This window comes from Oryctolagus cuniculus, chromosome 11, assembly GCF_964237555.1.
Source record: "Oryctolagus cuniculus chromosome 11, mOryCun1.1, whole genome shotgun sequence".
NCBI classification, from domain to species: Eukaryota; Metazoa; Chordata; class Mammalia; order Lagomorpha; family Leporidae; genus Oryctolagus; species Oryctolagus cuniculus.
This window is the reverse complement of record NC_091442.1, coordinates 22854719-22872750: the sequence shown is the minus strand read 5'-3', so window position 1 is coordinate 22872750 and position 18032 is coordinate 22854719. Positions and strand designations below refer to the sequence as shown.

Below are 18032 nucleotides of genomic sequence, written 5' to 3'. Positions count from 1 at the left end.
CTAGGGAAGGAGAGGTGAGGGTCTTGTTCCCTGGAGCGAGGGTGCTTGAAGGGAAAAGTTGAGGAGCTGCCTTGTCCTGGTGCCAAGTCAGTGTGTGGAACCCAAGTGCTGACTTGGAGGTCAAGGATCAGATCAAATCCTAGTTCTGCCACTGCCAAGTTCAGTGACAGTGACAATTCAGTAAACCTGTGTCTTAGCCTTCTCAGTTATTAAAAAGGGATGAAAATACTTGCTCTACTTACAACATCCTTAACTCACAAAAATAAGATAACATGAAGGTGTTTTGTTAGGGGTAACATGTTGAATCAAAGATAAGAAGTATGCATGGCAGGCAGCTGTGGATATAGCCAAAACAACAGCAGGATCTGGGAGCCAGACCCTCTGAGTTCAAATGCCAACTTCTGGCAGCTGTCACCTGATGACCACATGGCCTTGGAAAAGCTATTAACCCTCTTCTGAGCCTCAGTGTCTCACGTGTTAAATAAGTATAATAATACGCCCCCCCACAGAGCTGTTAGAACTAAGAGATAATGGCCATCAAAGGCTCTGTGAGTGGTAAACATTACTCAAAGACCCAGGATCATTTACCCGTGTTACACTGTGGTCTGGCCTCTGGGGCCCTGTGGTATGTGAGGTCTGGCTCTAGGCCTGCAGTCAGGAAGGGCCATGTCCATGTGGAGTGCTGACAGGTGGGTGGAAAACATTCCACCTGCTCCAAATGCCCTCTATTGAACACTCCTACAGTCGCCCCAGCTCCAGAGCGCCCTGGCCTGCGGGCTGAGTCAGGAAAGCCGTCTTCTGGCAGGTGGCGATAGGGGCCAGGACAAGCTCAGGCACATCACCACTCCCCAGCTCTTTGCTAACACAACAATCTGCCTGTGTCTGCAGTGCCCTGGGCGTGCCAGATGCTGCTGGCAGTGACCCACACGTACGCACGCCATGGGAAGGAATGGGAGCGCCAACAGGAGCAGGTGTCCTGAGAACTCGGAGGATGAGCAGAGCCTGGGTCAGGAAAAGCCTGGGCACCAAGGCCTGCTGCTTGGTGGCAGATGAGATGGCCAAGGAGGGGCAAATCATCAATCAGGAGTTCCTGGGCAGTCAGAAGAAAAGGCTGACGCAGGCTCCTTAACAGTGGTGGCAAACTGGCTGCCCCAGGCTGTCAGGTCTCCTCACAAACCCATTCCTAATGACTGTGTGCACCGGGCAGGACAAACATTATCATCCCCATTTAAAAGGTATGAACACTGAGCTTACAGGTTATCCAGTCTACTGGTAGTAGAACTAGACCAGCTTCTAATGGGGGGGGGGGGGCACACGTGCCTGGGCAGTTCCGGTCAGAACACAGCACCTGGCATAGAGGGGCTTTCTTTCCTCCAGCATGCTCGGAAGTCAGTGAGAACAAATGGAGATCGGCTGAGAGTGCCAGTTTAAACTAAGGAAGCAGAGGAGGAGAGGAAATCTAGCAGCCAAACACTTAATTGCACAGCAATGTTCTCACTGTCTAAGAGGGTGCCTGCCTGCTTCCCCTCACAAGCACAGAGAGCAAGCAGCCTTCAGGAAATGGCAGACATGGAGGTGTACAGAGACTGCTGGCAAGCAGGAAGGAATGTCCTGCGGGCTTAGCGGCAGAGTTTCACTCGTGACAACTGATTTGACACCACTATGTGCTTAGCATGATGCTAAGAACACAGAATCATGGTGTCAGCTCTCAGGGAGTTTGCAGTCCAGCAGAAGGGACAAAGCACATCCAACAGCAACAATAAACAAGAAGGAACAAATGCCAAACAGCAGAGCAGGATTCCACATGATTTGTCCATGGCTGCCTCTCCAGCCCTCAGACTTGAGTCTATGCTGCCTTTCTCTGTCACTCTATCACTGCATGCTTTTTGCAACTAGTTATTTATTTGCTTGTTTACTTGTTCACCATCTACCTCTCAGTTAGAAGGCAAGCTCCAGTCGGAAAGAGACCATGTTTTACTACACTTGATCTTAGCCAAAAGGCCGAGAAGCGAGAGAGACCATGTTTTTTTCACCAACTATTCTCCACACATCACATATGGTTAACACTCACTAAATACCTCCCAAATGGATAGGTGAAAGGATGAATGGTAGATGGGTGCCAAAATTCAGAATAAAAACAAAAGAGACCTATAGAGGCGAGGGAAAGATTTATGGAGAAGAGGGCATTCAGGAATGGGGAGGGTTTGGAGGTGGGTATTTGGCACCACAGTTAAGATGCTACTTGGGACGCTTGCATCCTGTATCAGAGGGCCTGAGTTTGAGTCCCCATTTTTCTTTTGATCTAGTTGCCTGCTAAAGCACATCCTGGGATGCAGTAGGTGATGACTCAAAGTACTTGGGTCCCTTCCTCTCACATAGATCTGGATTAGGTTGTAGGGCACTGGCTTCAGCCTGTCCTAGCCCTGGCTGTTGCAGGCATCTGGGGAGTGAACCAGCAGATGGAAGATCTCTGTATTTTTCTCTCCCTCTGTCTCTCTATGCCTTTCAGATGTAAATAAAAAGAATGGGGAGGATCTGGAGAGTGACAGACAATTCTCATTCACTGAACATTTACAGGAGTGCCTACAAAGTGCCAGTTCCTGAACTAGGCCCCAAGGTACAAAGCAGACCAAGACTCAGCTATCGCCGCCAACATCTCATTGTCCAGTAGAATCTCAATCTGGCACAGAATGTGGGGGGTGGGCAGTGAGGTGAACAGCCCCACAAGAAGGTAGGCAACGGGAGATAAAGGGCATGTAACAACGGAAACAGTTCACGGTGGCCTAGAAGTTCACAGGGCACTTTGGATCACATGAGCAAAGATGGATAACAACCAGCCTGCAGACCATTTAAGGTCCATGAAATCATTCGTTCTGGCCCTACTAAGGCAACCACAGGCAGGACTTGAACTTCAATAAGTCTATAGCAGGCTAGTTTTTAAGCTGATAATTTTTTTAAAGATTTTATTTATTTTACATGAAAGTCAGAGTTACACAGAGAGAGGAGAGGCAGAGAGAGAGAGGTCTGCCATCTGCTGGTTCACTCCCCAATTGGCCACAATGGCCGGAGCTGCGCAAATCCGAATGCAGGAGCTAGGAGCTTCTTACGGGTCTCCCACGCGGGTGGAAGGGCCCAAGGACTTGGGTCATCTTTCACTGCTTTCCCAGGCCATAGCAGAGAGCTGGATCGGAAGTGGAGCAGCTGGGACTTGAACCTGTGCCCATATGAGATGCCAGCACTGCAGACGGCAGCAACTTTCCCTGCTAAGCCACAGCGCTGGCCCCTAAGCTGATAATTTTGTATGGCCTGTGAATGATGTTTGGAATATCCAAATGGCCCTTGGCAGAAAAAAAGGTTCCCTATACCTGGCATCAAAACAAAACAAAAAACCCAGGAAGGTTCCAAAGTGTCCAGGAAAGGGAACACCAAACAAGATTGTAGCAAAAGGCTGCTGTAGAACAGCACTGTCCAAAACAACTTTCTGCGATTTGGAAACGTCTTATACCTGCACAGCCAATATCGTAGCCACTGGTCACTTAGTTATTGAGCACCTGAAATGTGACTAACGTGGCTGGAGAACTGTATTTATTATTTTGCCCAATTAATTTAAATTACATGTCTGGGACTAGCATTATGGGGCAGCGGTTTTGTGGTACAGGATGCCAGCTTCCCATATGAGTGCTGGTTTGGGCCCCAGCTGCTTTACTTCCAATCCAGCTCCCTTCTAATGCGTCTGGGAAAGCAGCAGAAGACAACCCAAGTACTTGGGTTCCTGTGGCCCAGAGAGGAAACCTGGATGCAGTTCCAGGCTCCTGGCTTTGGCCTGGCCGAGCCCTGGCTGTTATGGCCATTTGGAGATGGAAGATTGATCTTCCTTTCACTCGCCCTCTTCTCTCTAACTCGGCCTTTTAAATCTATATCTACATCTATATATAAAATCATTAAAAAAAATAGCTTTATGTGGTGAGTACTAGGCAGTTCTGGAAACTTGTGACTGCAAATGTAGTCTGCAAAATGGCTGCGAACATATCACCTGCACCTGTTAGTGCAGACTCTCAGGCCCCAGCCTAGGCTCACTGGATCTGTGACTTCCAGGCAGGTCACAGACACATTAAAATCACCTGGAGAAGTTTTACATCTCCAGACATCCACCAGTTCCAAATAAATCAGAACCTTTGGAGGACAGGGCCCAGATATTTTTACCAAGTTTCCCGAGTAATCCGTATATTCCCCAAGCTTTCCAGCTCTTGGGAGACACCTGGGGTGCTGCTGACCTGGAATCTTCAGAGAGGTCTCAAGAGTTAGGTTTAGAAAGCACCCCGGGCAATTCCTGTGGTCAGGTAGGGTCAGGAAAATGGCTCTGCCAAGGCGGACTCAGCGCACGTTTATTAATATTGATGAAAGAAATCAGCGGAGCCAACAGAGCCACCTGCAGTAAGGACCACAAATAAACGCTGACAGTTATGTCTCCTCAATTCTAAACCTCACTGTAAGATTTCTGAAGTCAGAATGCATCTGGGCCGGCACCGCAGCTCACTAGGCTAATCCTCCGCCTTGTGGCGCAGGCACACCGGGTTCTAGTCCCGGTCGGGGCGCTGGATTCTGTCCCAGTTGCCCCTCTTCCAGGCCAGCTCTCTGCTGTGGCCCGGGAGTGCAGTGGAGGATGGCCCAAGTACTTGGGCCCTGCACCCCGTGGGAGACCAGGATAAGTACCTGGCTCCTGCCATTGGATCAGCGCGGTGCACCGGCCGCAGCGGCCATTGGAGGGTGAACCAACAGCAAAGGAAGACCTTCCTCTCTGTCTCTCTCTCTCACTGTCCACTCAGCCTGTCAAAAAAAAAAAAAAAAAAAAAAAAAAAATGCATCTGATGTGACATGTTCTGCCATCAGAGAAGCCAGACTATTAGGGCTGCCCAATCTTGGATGGTGAACTTGCCCAAACTGTAAACCAAAATAAACTTTCTTCCTTCCTAAAAAATAAAAAAGAATGCATCTAATGTAACAACTGATGTGTATGTAAGCTGTTTCTTGATTCCCATGACTCCCAAAAGCTCACATTAAATTAATGTGTATGTCATACAATCTAAATTGCTTTTTTCTATCTGTAGACATTGTAATCAAGAATCAAGAGACTTCAATTTTAACTAGTCTTGTAACCCGAAGCAACTAATTTAACTTACTTTTTTGGATTAAATTAACCTTAATTTACCTTTTGGCTTTAATTATCATCTTCAGGCTCATACTCCAGCCTGAACTCTAGTTTCCCACCTTTCCGTGCATTTCCTCTCTTGCTATCTCCTCATCTACCACGTGCCAAGCACTAAGCAAGGAAACAGAAATGTGGACACAATAAGCATTGGCACCACCCAGAAATCCACACCCAGCCAGGGTGACAGTTAACACCAGTATGGTGAGTGCTGTGAGTCCAGGGAGAGCAGAATGAGCTACACCTGTGTGACACTCACATTAAATCTGGAGGTAACCACAAAATGAGTGTAAAAGCACATGGTTTATTAAAATGATGAGGAATGATGAATCCTGGTGGTGTGCACACAGGTGTTTATCACCTCATTCTTTAACTTTCTACATGCTCGAAATTTCCAAAATAAATATTGGGGGTAGAGAGTGAGACAGATGCTATATCATGGATGAAACTTGAGGCCATTATGCAAAGTGAAACAAGCCAGTCACAAATATTCTGCTTCCACTGACACGAGGTGTCTAGAGTAGTCAAATTCATAGATAGAAAGTAAATGGTGGCTGCCAGGAACTTGGGGGCGGGGTGGGGTGTGTGTGTTACTGCTCAGTAACTCAAGAGATGGATTGTGATGGATGGTTACATAACAATGGGAATATACTGCACTGAACCATATGTTTAAAAATGGTGAAAATGAGGGGCCTGCACAGTGGCGTAGTGGGTAAAGCCACCGCCTATAGTGCCAGAATCCCACTTGGGCACCAGTTCGAGTCCCAGCTGCTCCACTTCCAATCCAGCTCTCTGCTATGGCCTGGGAAAGAAGAAGATGGCTCAAGTCCTTGGGCCCTTGCAACCATGAGACCCAGAAAAAGCTGCTGGCCCCTGCTTTCAGATTAGCACAGTTCCGGCCATTGCAGCCATCTGGGGAGTGAACCAGTGGATGGAAGACCTCGCTCTCTCTCTGACTCTGCCTCTCTGTAACTCTGCCTTTCAAATAAATAAATATTTTTTTAAAAGTCTTTTTAAAAAATGGTAAAAATGATAAATTTTATGTATGTATACTTTGCAATTAAAAAAAAATTGGGGGCTGGTGCTGTGGTACAACCTGTCAAGCTGCTGCCTGTGACGCTGACATTCATATGGGTGCCAATGCGCGGCCCAGCTGCTCCACTTCTGATCCAGTTCCCTGCTAATGGCTTGGGAAAAACAGCAGAAGGCCCAAGTGTTTGAGCCCTTGCCACCCACGTGAGAGACCTAGATGAAGCTCCTGGTTCCTGACTTGGCCTGGCCCAGCCCTGGCCATTGCGGCTACCTGGGGAGTAAACTAGCGCATGGAAAATCTCCCCCCACCCCATGACTCTTTCAAATTAAATAAATAACTCTTTTAAAAGATCTCTTTCTCTCCGCCCTGTCACTCTGCCTTTCAATAAATAAATCTTTTTAAAAAGAAAAAAGCATGTTATAAAATACAGTGTATCATGTAACTCCCATTTTCATAAAAAAAGGAAATTACTAAGGTACTTTTGTCTATGTACAGGTAACATCTGGAAAGATACCCAATAAACGTTTAAGGAAGTTTTCTTCTGGGGCAGGGAACTTGGTAGGAGAGGAAATGGGCTTTCCCTTTCTGCCTCAGCCACTTATTTACATTTTGATGAACTTTAAAAATGACTATTATTAGCCGGCGCCGTGGCTCAATAGGCTAATCCTCCGCCTAGCGGCGCCGGCACACCGGGTTCTAGTCCTGGTCGGGGCGCCGGATTCTGTCCCGGTTGCCCCTCTTCCAGGCCAGCTCTCTGCTATGGCCAGGGAGTGCAGTGGAGGATGGCCCAGGTGCTTGGGCCCTGCACCCCATGGGAGACCAGGAAAAGCACCTGGCTCCTGGCTCCTGCCATCGGATCAGCACGGTGCGCCGGCTGCAGCGGCGGCCATTGGAGGGTGAACCAGCGGCAAAGGAAGACCTTTCTCTCTCTGTCTCTCTCTCACTGTCCACTCTGCCTGTCAAAAAAAAAAAAAAAAAAAAAAAAAAAAAAAAAATGACTATTATTAGGCCGGCGCCGCGGCTCACTAGGCTAATCCTCCGCCTAGCGGCGCCGGCACACCGGGTTCTAGTCCCGGTCGGGGCGCCGGATTCTGTCCCGGTTGCCCCTCTTCCAGGCCAGCCCTCTGCTGTGGCCCGGGAGTGCAGTGGAGGATGGCCCAGGTGCTTGGGCCCTGCACCCCATGGGAGACCAGGAAAAGCACCTGGCTCCTGGCTCCTGCCATCGGATCAGCGCGGTGCGCTGGCCGCAGCGCGCCGGCCGCGGCGGCCATTGGAGGGTGAACCAGCGGCAAAAGGAAGACCTTTCTCTCTGTCTCTCTCTCTCACTGTCCACTCTGCCTATCAAAAAAAAAAAAAAAAAAAAAAAAAAAAAAAAAAAAAAAAAAGACTATTATTGCTTTATCATTAAAGTAAAAATGTGTAATTTTTCTAGAAGACCGTGTCTGATTTGTCTTTGTACCTCCATCAGGTACCCAGCAGGTACTTGATAAATGCTGGCTAGTTGGATGATGTGACTATACTATGTAATGCTATCTCGCAAGAACTGGGCACACCACTGGGCACATTCATTCTAGTTGCCTATCGGTGAGGATGAAGAAATACTAAGCCAAATGGGAAGCTGTGATGATGGCTGGAAGCTTCCCTCAGAAGTTCTCATCAAAAGCTTTTGTTGGTGGGGGACAGGGGCAAGCATTTGGCCTAGCAGTTGGGATGCCTGCATCCCATATGGAGGTACCTTGGTTTGAGTCCCAGCTATACTCTCAGTTCCAGCTTCCTGCTCATATACATCCTAGGAAAGCAGCAGGCGATGGCTCAAATATCTGGGCCCTGCCACATGTGTGGAAGGCCTGGACTGAGTGCCCAGCTTCCAGCACAGCTGCTGTGGGCATCTGGGGAATAAACCAGCAGACGGAGAACTCCTGCTCTGTCTCTCTGCCCTGCCCACTGGCTCTCTAAACAAATAAATATGAAAACACTTAAAAGGAGACCTTGGAATAAACTATTTGAAAAAAGAAAGCTTTTGTTGTGGGAGGCACTATTTGGCCTAAGACTTGACAAAGGATCTTACCTCATCATATCCCAAGATTGCTGCATAGAAATTATTTGTCATGAGGATCATGTTCTTCTTCAGGACATAGGGGTTAACCTGTAGAAACAAATGGTAAAAATAATGTATAAAATGAAAGAAAAATTCCTAAAAACTATGATCTTTAATGCTGAGGTATCATATTGTTAGTAGAATTACAGAGAGGGCCCCTGAAAAGATGCTTGTACATTCCCAATTCCCTGTTCTGTAGGGGTTGTCCCCAATTTGCCAACTTCTTTTAGGTTCTGATTACAAATAACACAAGATAGTCAGTTTAATGAACTGGGCCCCAATTAAATGTCTGGTTTCATGCTAGATGGATCCTATGAACATTAAGTATAAGATATAGTTTCTTGATTGGAGTGCATACTAGCATGAAAACATACTAGATACAAGTATGTACTTTATATAAGAATATATTTTAAATAAAAATAATTATACTGCAACATATTGCCTCAAGCCCTATTCCAAATATGCTAAATGATAAATTATTTTCAGTGTAAATGACCTTTGCTTGTGGAAGCTAAGGAAGAGTTCTCTAGGGGGTAATATTTAAGCTGAGCTTGGAGGATGGGGAGTTCAACAGGAGATAATGAGGGGGAGGAGACAGAGCATTCTAGAAAGAGAGAACAAGGTGTACAAAGGTGCCTGAACTGGAAAGAAACTGTATGGTGCTTCAGGGAGAGTGAACAGGCAGGAATACTGGAAAGGATGTTGGGACCAAGTGAGGAAACTTCTTAAGAGCCACTTAAAAAGAGCTTGTTGTGACAAAAGAACAAAAGGAAGGAAGTTGTGAGAGGAGGGAAAAAGGAGGAGAGTGGGGACTGTGAGTGAGATGCCGAGGAGAAAGGAGAGCCTCTAAGGCAGTGGAGGAGAAGGAAGAGTAAGACGAGCAACTCTGAAGTGTAAGACAATGCTAAGCGACTTGCAGAAATGCAATTCCAGCGAGACCAGCGAGGCCTCCTCTCCGAGAATGACCAGGAGGCCTCCGGTGTCTGGCTGCGGTCCACTGAATGTCTTCAATACAGTAAAGCTTTAACCTCGAGACAGTGATAGGACTGAGGGCTGGGCTCCAGTTGTATTGCCCTCGGATTCCAGCACAAAGTCCAATGTAATGTGTAACTCAGAATGAGGACTCACTATTCAACCTGACAGCTTTCAGAAGCAGATAAAAGTCATTTACTTGAGTCTTTATATGGAGAATAAGATTTGTGCTTAATAACCCTAACTACAACAATGCCCACCTTCTTCTCCACTTACTGAACACCTGTCATAGATCTCACTTCCTCCATTACCAGAACTCACAGAGACAGATGTGTTACAGTCACCAATAGACCTCAGGTGACCGAGAGATCAGGTGAAGTAAGTTGCCTTGAGTCTCACAGCGAATTAGTTAAAAAAAGAAAACAAAAAACTGAGATTAGCATTCAGGTGAGTCTGAATCCAAAGTCCAAGCTCCTTAGTTCTACAGGTTCCTATCTACAGGAGGATAATTTGACTTTGATTCACAAATCAATGACTGAGTGATTTTTCTCCTGTGGTTCATAACTGGTCCTTGAAGAAGGCAGAATGAGTTGAAAGGAACTGGATTTAGGGTCAGAAAACCTGTCTTCAAGTCATAGCTCTGTTACGTACACAGGATGTGATCTTGAGCAAGTCAATTTCTCCGAGTCCATTTCCTTGTCTTTTTTTTTTTTTTTTTTTAAAGATTTATTTATTTGAAAGAGTTACACAGAGAGAAGGAGAGACACAGAAAGAGAGATCTTCCACTCATTGGTCACTCCCCAGATGGCCAAAGCTGCTAGGGCTGGGCCAGGCTGAGGCCAGAGGCAGGAGCTTCTTCTGGGTCTCCCACGTTGGTGCAGGGGCCCAAACACTTGGGCCATCTCCTGCTGCTTTCCCAGGCCATTAGCAGGGAGCTGAATCTAAAACGGAACAGCCAGGACTAGAACCAGTGCCCATACTAGATGCCAGCATTGGTTTAACCTGCTATGCCACAACACTCTTTGTCTTTTAAACACCCTAAACACAGGGCTATTTGAAGAGCAAATGACTTAGTACGTATTCATTCATTAATTTAACAACTTGTGCTGAAAGCCTTGGTAAACTACAGAGTGCTCTGCAAATGCAAGGAAATATGAGTAATACCTTTTGGTTTGTTTATATAAAACTAAAACCAGCTCCAATACTTTATAGTCATGGACAATTTTCAAAAATGAAGAGAGAATTGTGAAGCTCAGGGCTGGAAAATGTGAGAATGGATGTAGCTGGGAGTGTAAACCATGACCTTTCCCACCCACCTTCAAACCAGGCCCTATTAACCATCCATCTTTCCTGCTCTCTCAGTGCACATCCCCCTGTCCCTTCCCCAGCCCCACCCTTGGGAACACAATGAGGCAGAGTTGCTTATGTACCAGTCTGTCTCACTAGTGTGCTAACTACTCAAGGGTTATATGAACCATGTCCAATCAATCTTGGCATCCCCAACACCTGGGCCTGAGTCCCATGCATAGAATGTTCTATCCAATGAACTGGTTGGCTTTGTTTGTGTTGTTGTTGCTGCTGCTGCCTACCTTCCATGTTTCTGAAATTTCAGAAACAGATACCATGCCAAACTTCTACTGCATCCTCTTTCAGAATGGGCTGAATGAAAGGAAGAATCAAGAAACAAGCCAGGGGCCGGCATCGTGTATAGTGGATTAATCTTTGACATTGGCCTCTCATATGCATGCCAGTTCGAGTCTCTGACTGCTCCATTTCTGATCCAGCTCCCTGCTAATGGCCTGTGAAAGCAGTGGAGGATGGTCCAAGTGGTTGGGCCCTTGCATCCATGTGGGAGACCTGGAAGATGCTCTTGGCTCTTGGCTTTGGCCTGGCCCCACCCCAGCTGTTGTGGCCATTTGGGGAGTGCAACAGTAGATGGAAGATCTCTCTCTTCTTTGCTCTCTTCACTTTTTTCTCTCTCTCTCTCTTGTAATTCTGCCTTTCAAAGAAATAAATCTTAAAAAAAGCAAAAGAAACAGGCCAGAACTAGAGTTCATTCCTTCTGTCATGTGGCAATGAGACTGCCATCCAAATCTCCTGACGCCCACTTTGGGGCTCCCCTTACTCCATACTAGTTGTTCTAACTGTGCAAGAAGAGCCAGAGCCACAAAAGGACATCCACTGAACCTGCTCAGCAGAGATAGCGGCATTCACCTCAGTAAGCTCTGGAGCTGGGAGGTCCCCCAGAGATCACCCAGCTCAATACAGTTGGGGAAATGGTGAAATGAGACTCAAAAGGAGTAAGACACTTGTCCAAGATAACATCATGTTATGGTCACAGCCAGGATTAGAACCTCATTCTTGGGCTGGTGCTTTTCCTACCATCTGCAGGGCATTTCAGGAGATCACCAGCACATTAATCAGTCTGCAAACCTCAGGTCTGGCTTTCCAGAAGGCATATGCACATGTGCACGCGTACACCACACACACACACACACACACACACACACATACACTTCTCTTGGGAAGCACCTGCCTTCTGACTGGCTATTGCCCAGGAAGAGCAGAAAGCAGGAGGAGAGTTAATTACCAGCAAGGCTCGTCCACCTGCTGGTCCTACATTCTAACTCCATAACCTGTAAGCTGCTTGTCCCCCTCACCTCTAGCTGAGACATGGCAAGCTGCCATGGCCAGGAATGGTTTTCAGATATCATCACCCAGGCTGGATTAGATCATGAAAAGGAGCCTTCCTGGAAGCGGGTGGAAGCTAGATCAGCACAGACACATGATCTGAAGGCAACAGGTGAGGGTAAGTGAAAGCAGCTTCCTGAATGACTGGATTCACCCTGCTGGGCCCTTCTAGCCAGTCCAGGAGCCAAGGGGAGCTGGACAGTCTCCCTGGTGAAAGCCTTTGGATTTTATTCTTTCATGTAAGTTTTTGTTTGCTGATATGCAGGTTCCCTGTCTCCCCAGTGCCTGCTGGATAGTTCTGCATGGAGCACATGAACACACAGATCCACCCAGCAGAAGAGAAACCCCTCCCAGAGAGTACTGGACCTTTTTCCTAAGAAACTCTTATCCTTTCCATAATGCTTTGCTTTTTTATAAAGCCATACATCCAGCACCACCACAAGGAAAAAGTTCCTTTTATATCAGTTACTCATATTTTCCCATTTATTTAAGCTATTAAAATTCATGCAGATATTTTATAAGCCATCAGGATTCGGTGACTGGTATTACTGAATGTTTAATAATAAACTAAACAGAAGAAATCAGAGGGTTAAATGATGACTGCAATTCCTGTAATGACTTAATTAAATTTTTATTGAGTACATAAACTATGATGTCATCTCTAGCCAACCATAGGTCTGCTTTCCCAGCGTGTCACAGGGTGGGAGCACTCAATAGGAGTCTCGGCTAAATGAGCAGCAGGTCTCAGCTGAAGTGGGGAGGGGAGCAAGGCTCATGTAACACACTCAATAAATTATCCGTTCATTTTTAAACAAAGTCCATGAGTTATAATATATTTGCCATGCACTTTTTATGACATAATAAAAATGTTACCTTAAGGATTACTTAACACATACTACAAATGTTATAGCAGAGGCAGGCACAAGGGGCAAAGAAAACAAACATGAGCAGGCCAGGGACGGGTCCTGGAGTTTATGTCCCAGGGGAACAGCACAGTATATTAAAAGAGAACGCAAAAAACAGGGGGGATGCAAAAGTTCAGGGTCACTAATCAGCAGATTAATGAATGAGACAACCAACAGGGAACACAAGTAAAGCAATAATGAATCCTGCAAGGCACATGTTTAATTAAGGTGGTATCGTTGAGGAGGAACATTAACTTTAAAGAGATGCCAGTTCATTTGAGGCCAATTCGCCTCCTTCTTTCCCCTTTTCACTGTTGCTGCTCTTAAAAACATTTATGTGACTGCTTAACAGAGACTATGTAGATATAGGACTGGTGGGAGATCAGGAATTAACTCCTTCGTGAACTCTTCAAGGTTCTTCGTGATCTATTCTTGGTCACCCTTCCTGCTTCACCTCCTCTGGCCTCTCCACTTTTATGCTACCCTTTAGTCAGAGTAAACTATATGAAATTCTCACAGCTATGTCCTGTTCTCTGCCATAATGCTACCAAGAATCCTTCTCTCTTCTTTATCCTCTCATAGAAGAGATGCTAACTTCTCATCCTCTAAGACTTAGCTTACAAATTACCACAAAGCCTCCCCTCTCTCCAGTGTACTGTGCCACAAAAGTGATTCAAGTTCAAAAAACAATTCCCATAATCCTGTTTACCAAATGCCAAGAAGTGCTGAGAGTTTTATACATATTAGCTCACTTAATCCTTCCCAATGACTCTATGAGATAGGTACTCACTTTAGAAAAAAGGAAACTGATGTGTGGGAAAGTTATTACACAGCTAGAAAATAGTGAAATCAAGATTAGAATTCAGAGCAGTACAACACTCCAGTGATTATTCAGGTTGGAAGAAACACCATTAATAATGTTGCTATTTCTTCTATCTGTAGAAGCAAAGCTACAAAAGGACTAATGTGGTCTTAAGTAAACACAACTCAGAGATTCCAATTCCAGTGGTGGTTAAAATGGATCAGCCACCAGACGGCTCATCAATGTCCAGTAACAACACATCAAACATTCCTAGTATAGCCAAGACCCACTTCTGAGAAAAGTGAGGGGGAGGGTTTTAGGGAAACAGGTATAAATACGGTAGGACAGGGAGAACAAAAGAGATGAAAGCTCAAGAATTGGTAATCATGAAGTTTGTAAAAATAAGCTTTGCATTTAGAGGTTAAATTGCTAACTTTGGTAAGACTTTGTTGGGGGACTGGCATCGTGGTGTAGTGGGTCAAGTCACTGCCTACAGTGCTGGCATCCCATATGGACGCCGTTTGGAGTCCGGGCTGCTCCATTTCTGATCCAGCTCTCTGCTATGGCCTGGGAAAGCAGTGGAAGATGGCCCAAGTGCATGGACCCCTGCACCCATGTGGAAGACCCAGAAGAAGCTCCAGATTGCTGGCTTTGGATCGGCTCAGCTCTGACCATTGTGGCCATTTGGGGAACAAATCAGCAGATGGAAGGCCTCGCTTACTGTCTCTCTCTGCCTCTGCCTCACGGTAACTCTGCCTTTCAAATAAAAAAAATAATAAATCTTTTTTTTTTTTAAATAATTTGTTGGAATACATTACAATGAGTACCTAGAGTTGTTGATTAAAACATAAGGAGGCCGGCGCCGTGGCTCAATAGGCTAATCCTCTGCCTTGCGGCGCCGGCACATTGGGTTCTAGTCCCGGTCGGGGAGCCGGATTCTGTCCCGGTTGCCCCTCTTCCAGGCCAGCTCTCTGCTGTGGCCAGGGAGTGCAGTGGAGGATGGCCCAGGTGCTTGGGCCCTGCACCCCATGGGAGACCAGGAAAAGCACCTTCTGATCAGCGCGATGCGCCGGCCGCGGCGGCCATTGGAGGGTGAACCAACAGCAAAAAGGAAGACCTTCCTCTCTCTCTCTCTCACTATCCACTCTGCCTGTCAAAAAAAAAAAAAAAAAAAAAAAAAAAAAAAAAAAAAAAAAGTTAACTTGGGGCCAGTACTGCGGCGTAGCAGGAAAAGCTGCAGCCTGCAGCACCAACATCCCATGTGGGCGCCAGTTCAAGTCTCAGCTCTCCACTTCCAATCCAGCTCTCTGCTGTGGCCTGGAAAGCAGTGGAAGATGGCTCAAGTCCTTGGACCCCTGTACCCACATGGGAGACTTGGAAGAAGCTCCTGTCTCCTGGCTTCGGATCGGCACAGCTGCAGCTGTTGTGACCATCTGGGGAGTGAACCAGCAGATGGAAGACCTTCCTCCCCACCCCACCGCCCGCCTCTGCTTCTCTGTAACTCTGCCTTTCAATAAATAAATAAACAATTTTCTTTTAAAAGATAGTTAATTTTAGGGGTGGACACTGTGGTGCAGTGGGTTAAGTCATCACTTAGGAAACCTGCATCCTGTAACACAGGACCAGTTTGAGTCATGGCTCCTGTCCTCTGATCAGCTTCCTGCTAAGGCATTCAACCAGGGAGTCAGCAGAAGACAGCTCAAGTGTCATGGGCCTTCGCAGCCATGTGGGAGACCTGGATAGAGTTCTAGATTCCTGGCTTCAGCCTGGCCCAGCCCAGGCCTGGCTGTTAAAGCCATTTAGGGAATGAATCAGCAGATGGAAGATTTCAATCTTGCTCTCTCTCTCTGCCTTTCAAGTAGATGAAAACAAATAAATGAACATTTTTTAAAAAAGATAACTTTAGGGGCAGGTAGCTGGTGGTTGCGTCACCACTTGGGATGCCTGCATCCCATTATCAGTGTGCCTGGTTCCTGTCCTGGCTATTCTGCTTCTGATTTAGCTTCCTACTAACGAACAGGGAGGTGGCAGATGATGGCTCAAGTATCCATGTAGGAGGCCTAGGCTGAGTTCTGGACTCCTGGCTTTGGCCTGTCCCAGCCCTGGCTGTTGCTGGCATCTGGGAAATGAGCCAGCTGATGGAGGTCTTCACAAAAAAATGAGATGCCTTTTTTATAAAATGAGGACAATAACATCCCCTTTTTAACATCATTGTGAAGATTAAAGAGATAACACATTTAAGCTTTTAATTAAAGTTTGCTGCTTCTTTCCTCACATGGGTTCTAATACATCCACTGGGAACACTTACTGCATTATTTTAATGATTTGTTTACAGGCTGAAATCGTTGTCCCACCCCCCTACCCCAGCCCAACACACACAACATTAGACTGTGAGCAAAGACAGCATAAGGCTCAGCATGTGTCAGCAGAATCAGGCCACAGGATATCTTCTGCGGTAATGACCTCATGTAGTACTGACATCCATGCACTTACACACTTCAAGAAAACCCCAGAATACAAAGATTTAGGGATCAGTTGAGCAGGTATATGTACATGTTGCAGTTCAATGGGTTTTCAAAAACGACACTAGCCTAGGAAAGCCCAACTTCCGACTATCGAGACTGCCCTCTCGTGGGGTCTGAAGCCTCAGACTCCTCTCGAATCAATCTCTCCCACTGAAACAAGTTTCAAGACCATCTCCAATTCCCTTACTATCATTTGTTAGCCTTCTAGATTTGGAGTGGAAACACACAGGTATGGAATAAAAAGGAGAGTTTTGGACTGAGCAGATGAACTGCTTCTCACTTGTCAGGGTAAGATAGAACACAGTGGGTAACAGCTTTTCTCTTAGAGTTAAGAGCAAAGTAATTCTGAAGTAAAAAGGTTAAACATGAACAGACTTTCATCTCTCCCTGTTCCGTAAGATTTCTGTGGAGGAATAGGATACTTTTAAAAAAATATTTGTTTATTTAAAAGGCAGAGCAATGAGGAGGGGATGGAGGGAGACAAAGAGAAAGAAGTCTCCTATCCACTGGCTCACTCACCAAATGGCCACAATAGCCAGGCCTTGGTCATGCTTAAGCCAGGAGCTAGAACTCCATCCTGGTCTCCCACACTGGTGGCAGGGGCCCAAGCACTTGAACCATCTTCTGCTGTCTTCCAGATGCTTTAGCAGGAAGCTGATTCAGAAGTAGAGCCAGGACAAGCGCTTTGATATAAGAAGCCAGTGTCACAGGCAGCAGCTCAACCCCCTGGGTCACAATTCCAGCTCCAGGCCACTTTCTAGGAAGTACATTTCTGCTATACTTCCAAGTTTTTTTAAGAAAAGGCGTAAGCCCTGGCTAACAAGCACTAGTGACTGAAAGTTTTGATAGTCTGTTGTGAAATATAAGAAATCAAAATTTTGTAATTTATTAGCGGTCAATAATAACCAATAATCAATGTTGAGCAAACTAGCAAGATAATTACCTAAAGTGTAAGCAAAAAGATAATTCCATTCACATCTACAGGGATGGCTATAATTTAAACAAAAAGGAAAATAAATGTTGGCAAAAATGTAGAAAATCTGGAAGTCCTCAAGTATCCTGGAGGAAATATAATGGTGCAGCCACTGTGGAAAACAATTTGGTGGTTTCCACAATGGGTTAAAAGAACTATCCTATGACCCAATAATTCCACTCTAATATCCAAAAGAATTGAAATCTGGAACACAGATTTCTACCAAAGTTCACAGAAACATTATCCACAATGACCAAAAGGTGGACACAAGTGTCTATCAAGGGATGAATAGATAAATGAAATGGCATATATATACTCAATAGAATATTATTCAGCCATAAAAGGCATGAACTTTTTTTAAAAGATTTTATTTATTTGAAAGACAGAGTTACAGAGAGAGGTAGAGACAGAGAGAGAGAGGTCTTCCATCCGCTGGTTCACTCTCCAGATGGCTTCAGCGGCTGGAGCTGCACCAATCTGAAGCCAGGAGCTGGGAGCTCCTTCCAGGTCTCCCACGTGGGTGCAGGGGCCCAAAGACTTGGGCCATCTTCTACTGCTATACCAGGCCATAGCAGGGAGACAGATGGGAAGAGGAGCAGCCGGGACTAGAACCGGCACCCATATGGGATGCTGGTGCTACAGGCCAGGGCATTAACCCGCTGTGCCACAGCACCAGCCTCTGAACTTTTTATATATTCTACAATATGTACAGATTTTTTTTTTCCTACTTTTTTTTTTTTTTTGACAGGCAGAGTGGACAGTGAGAGAGACAGAGACAGAGAGAAAGGTCTTCCTTTGCCGTTGGTTCACCCTCCAATGGCCGCCGC

The 18032-nt window shown here is 46.0% G+C and overlaps 1 protein-coding gene across 4 annotated transcripts in view; it reads right to left on the bottom strand.

Moving 5' to 3' along the window:
- UQCC1 (ubiquinol-cytochrome c reductase complex assembly factor 1) overlaps positions 1-18032 on the bottom strand; it is a 134495-nt gene that overhangs the window by 5627 nt on the left and 110836 nt on the right. For all 4 annotated transcript variants that reach the window (XM_002710826.5, XM_017341660.3, XM_008256062.4 and 1 more), the window contains one exon: positions 8308-8385. In XM_002710826.5, the coding sequence (XP_002710872.1) occupies positions 8308-8385 (78 nt within the window). The remainder of the gene's footprint in view (positions 1-8307; positions 8386-18032) is intronic.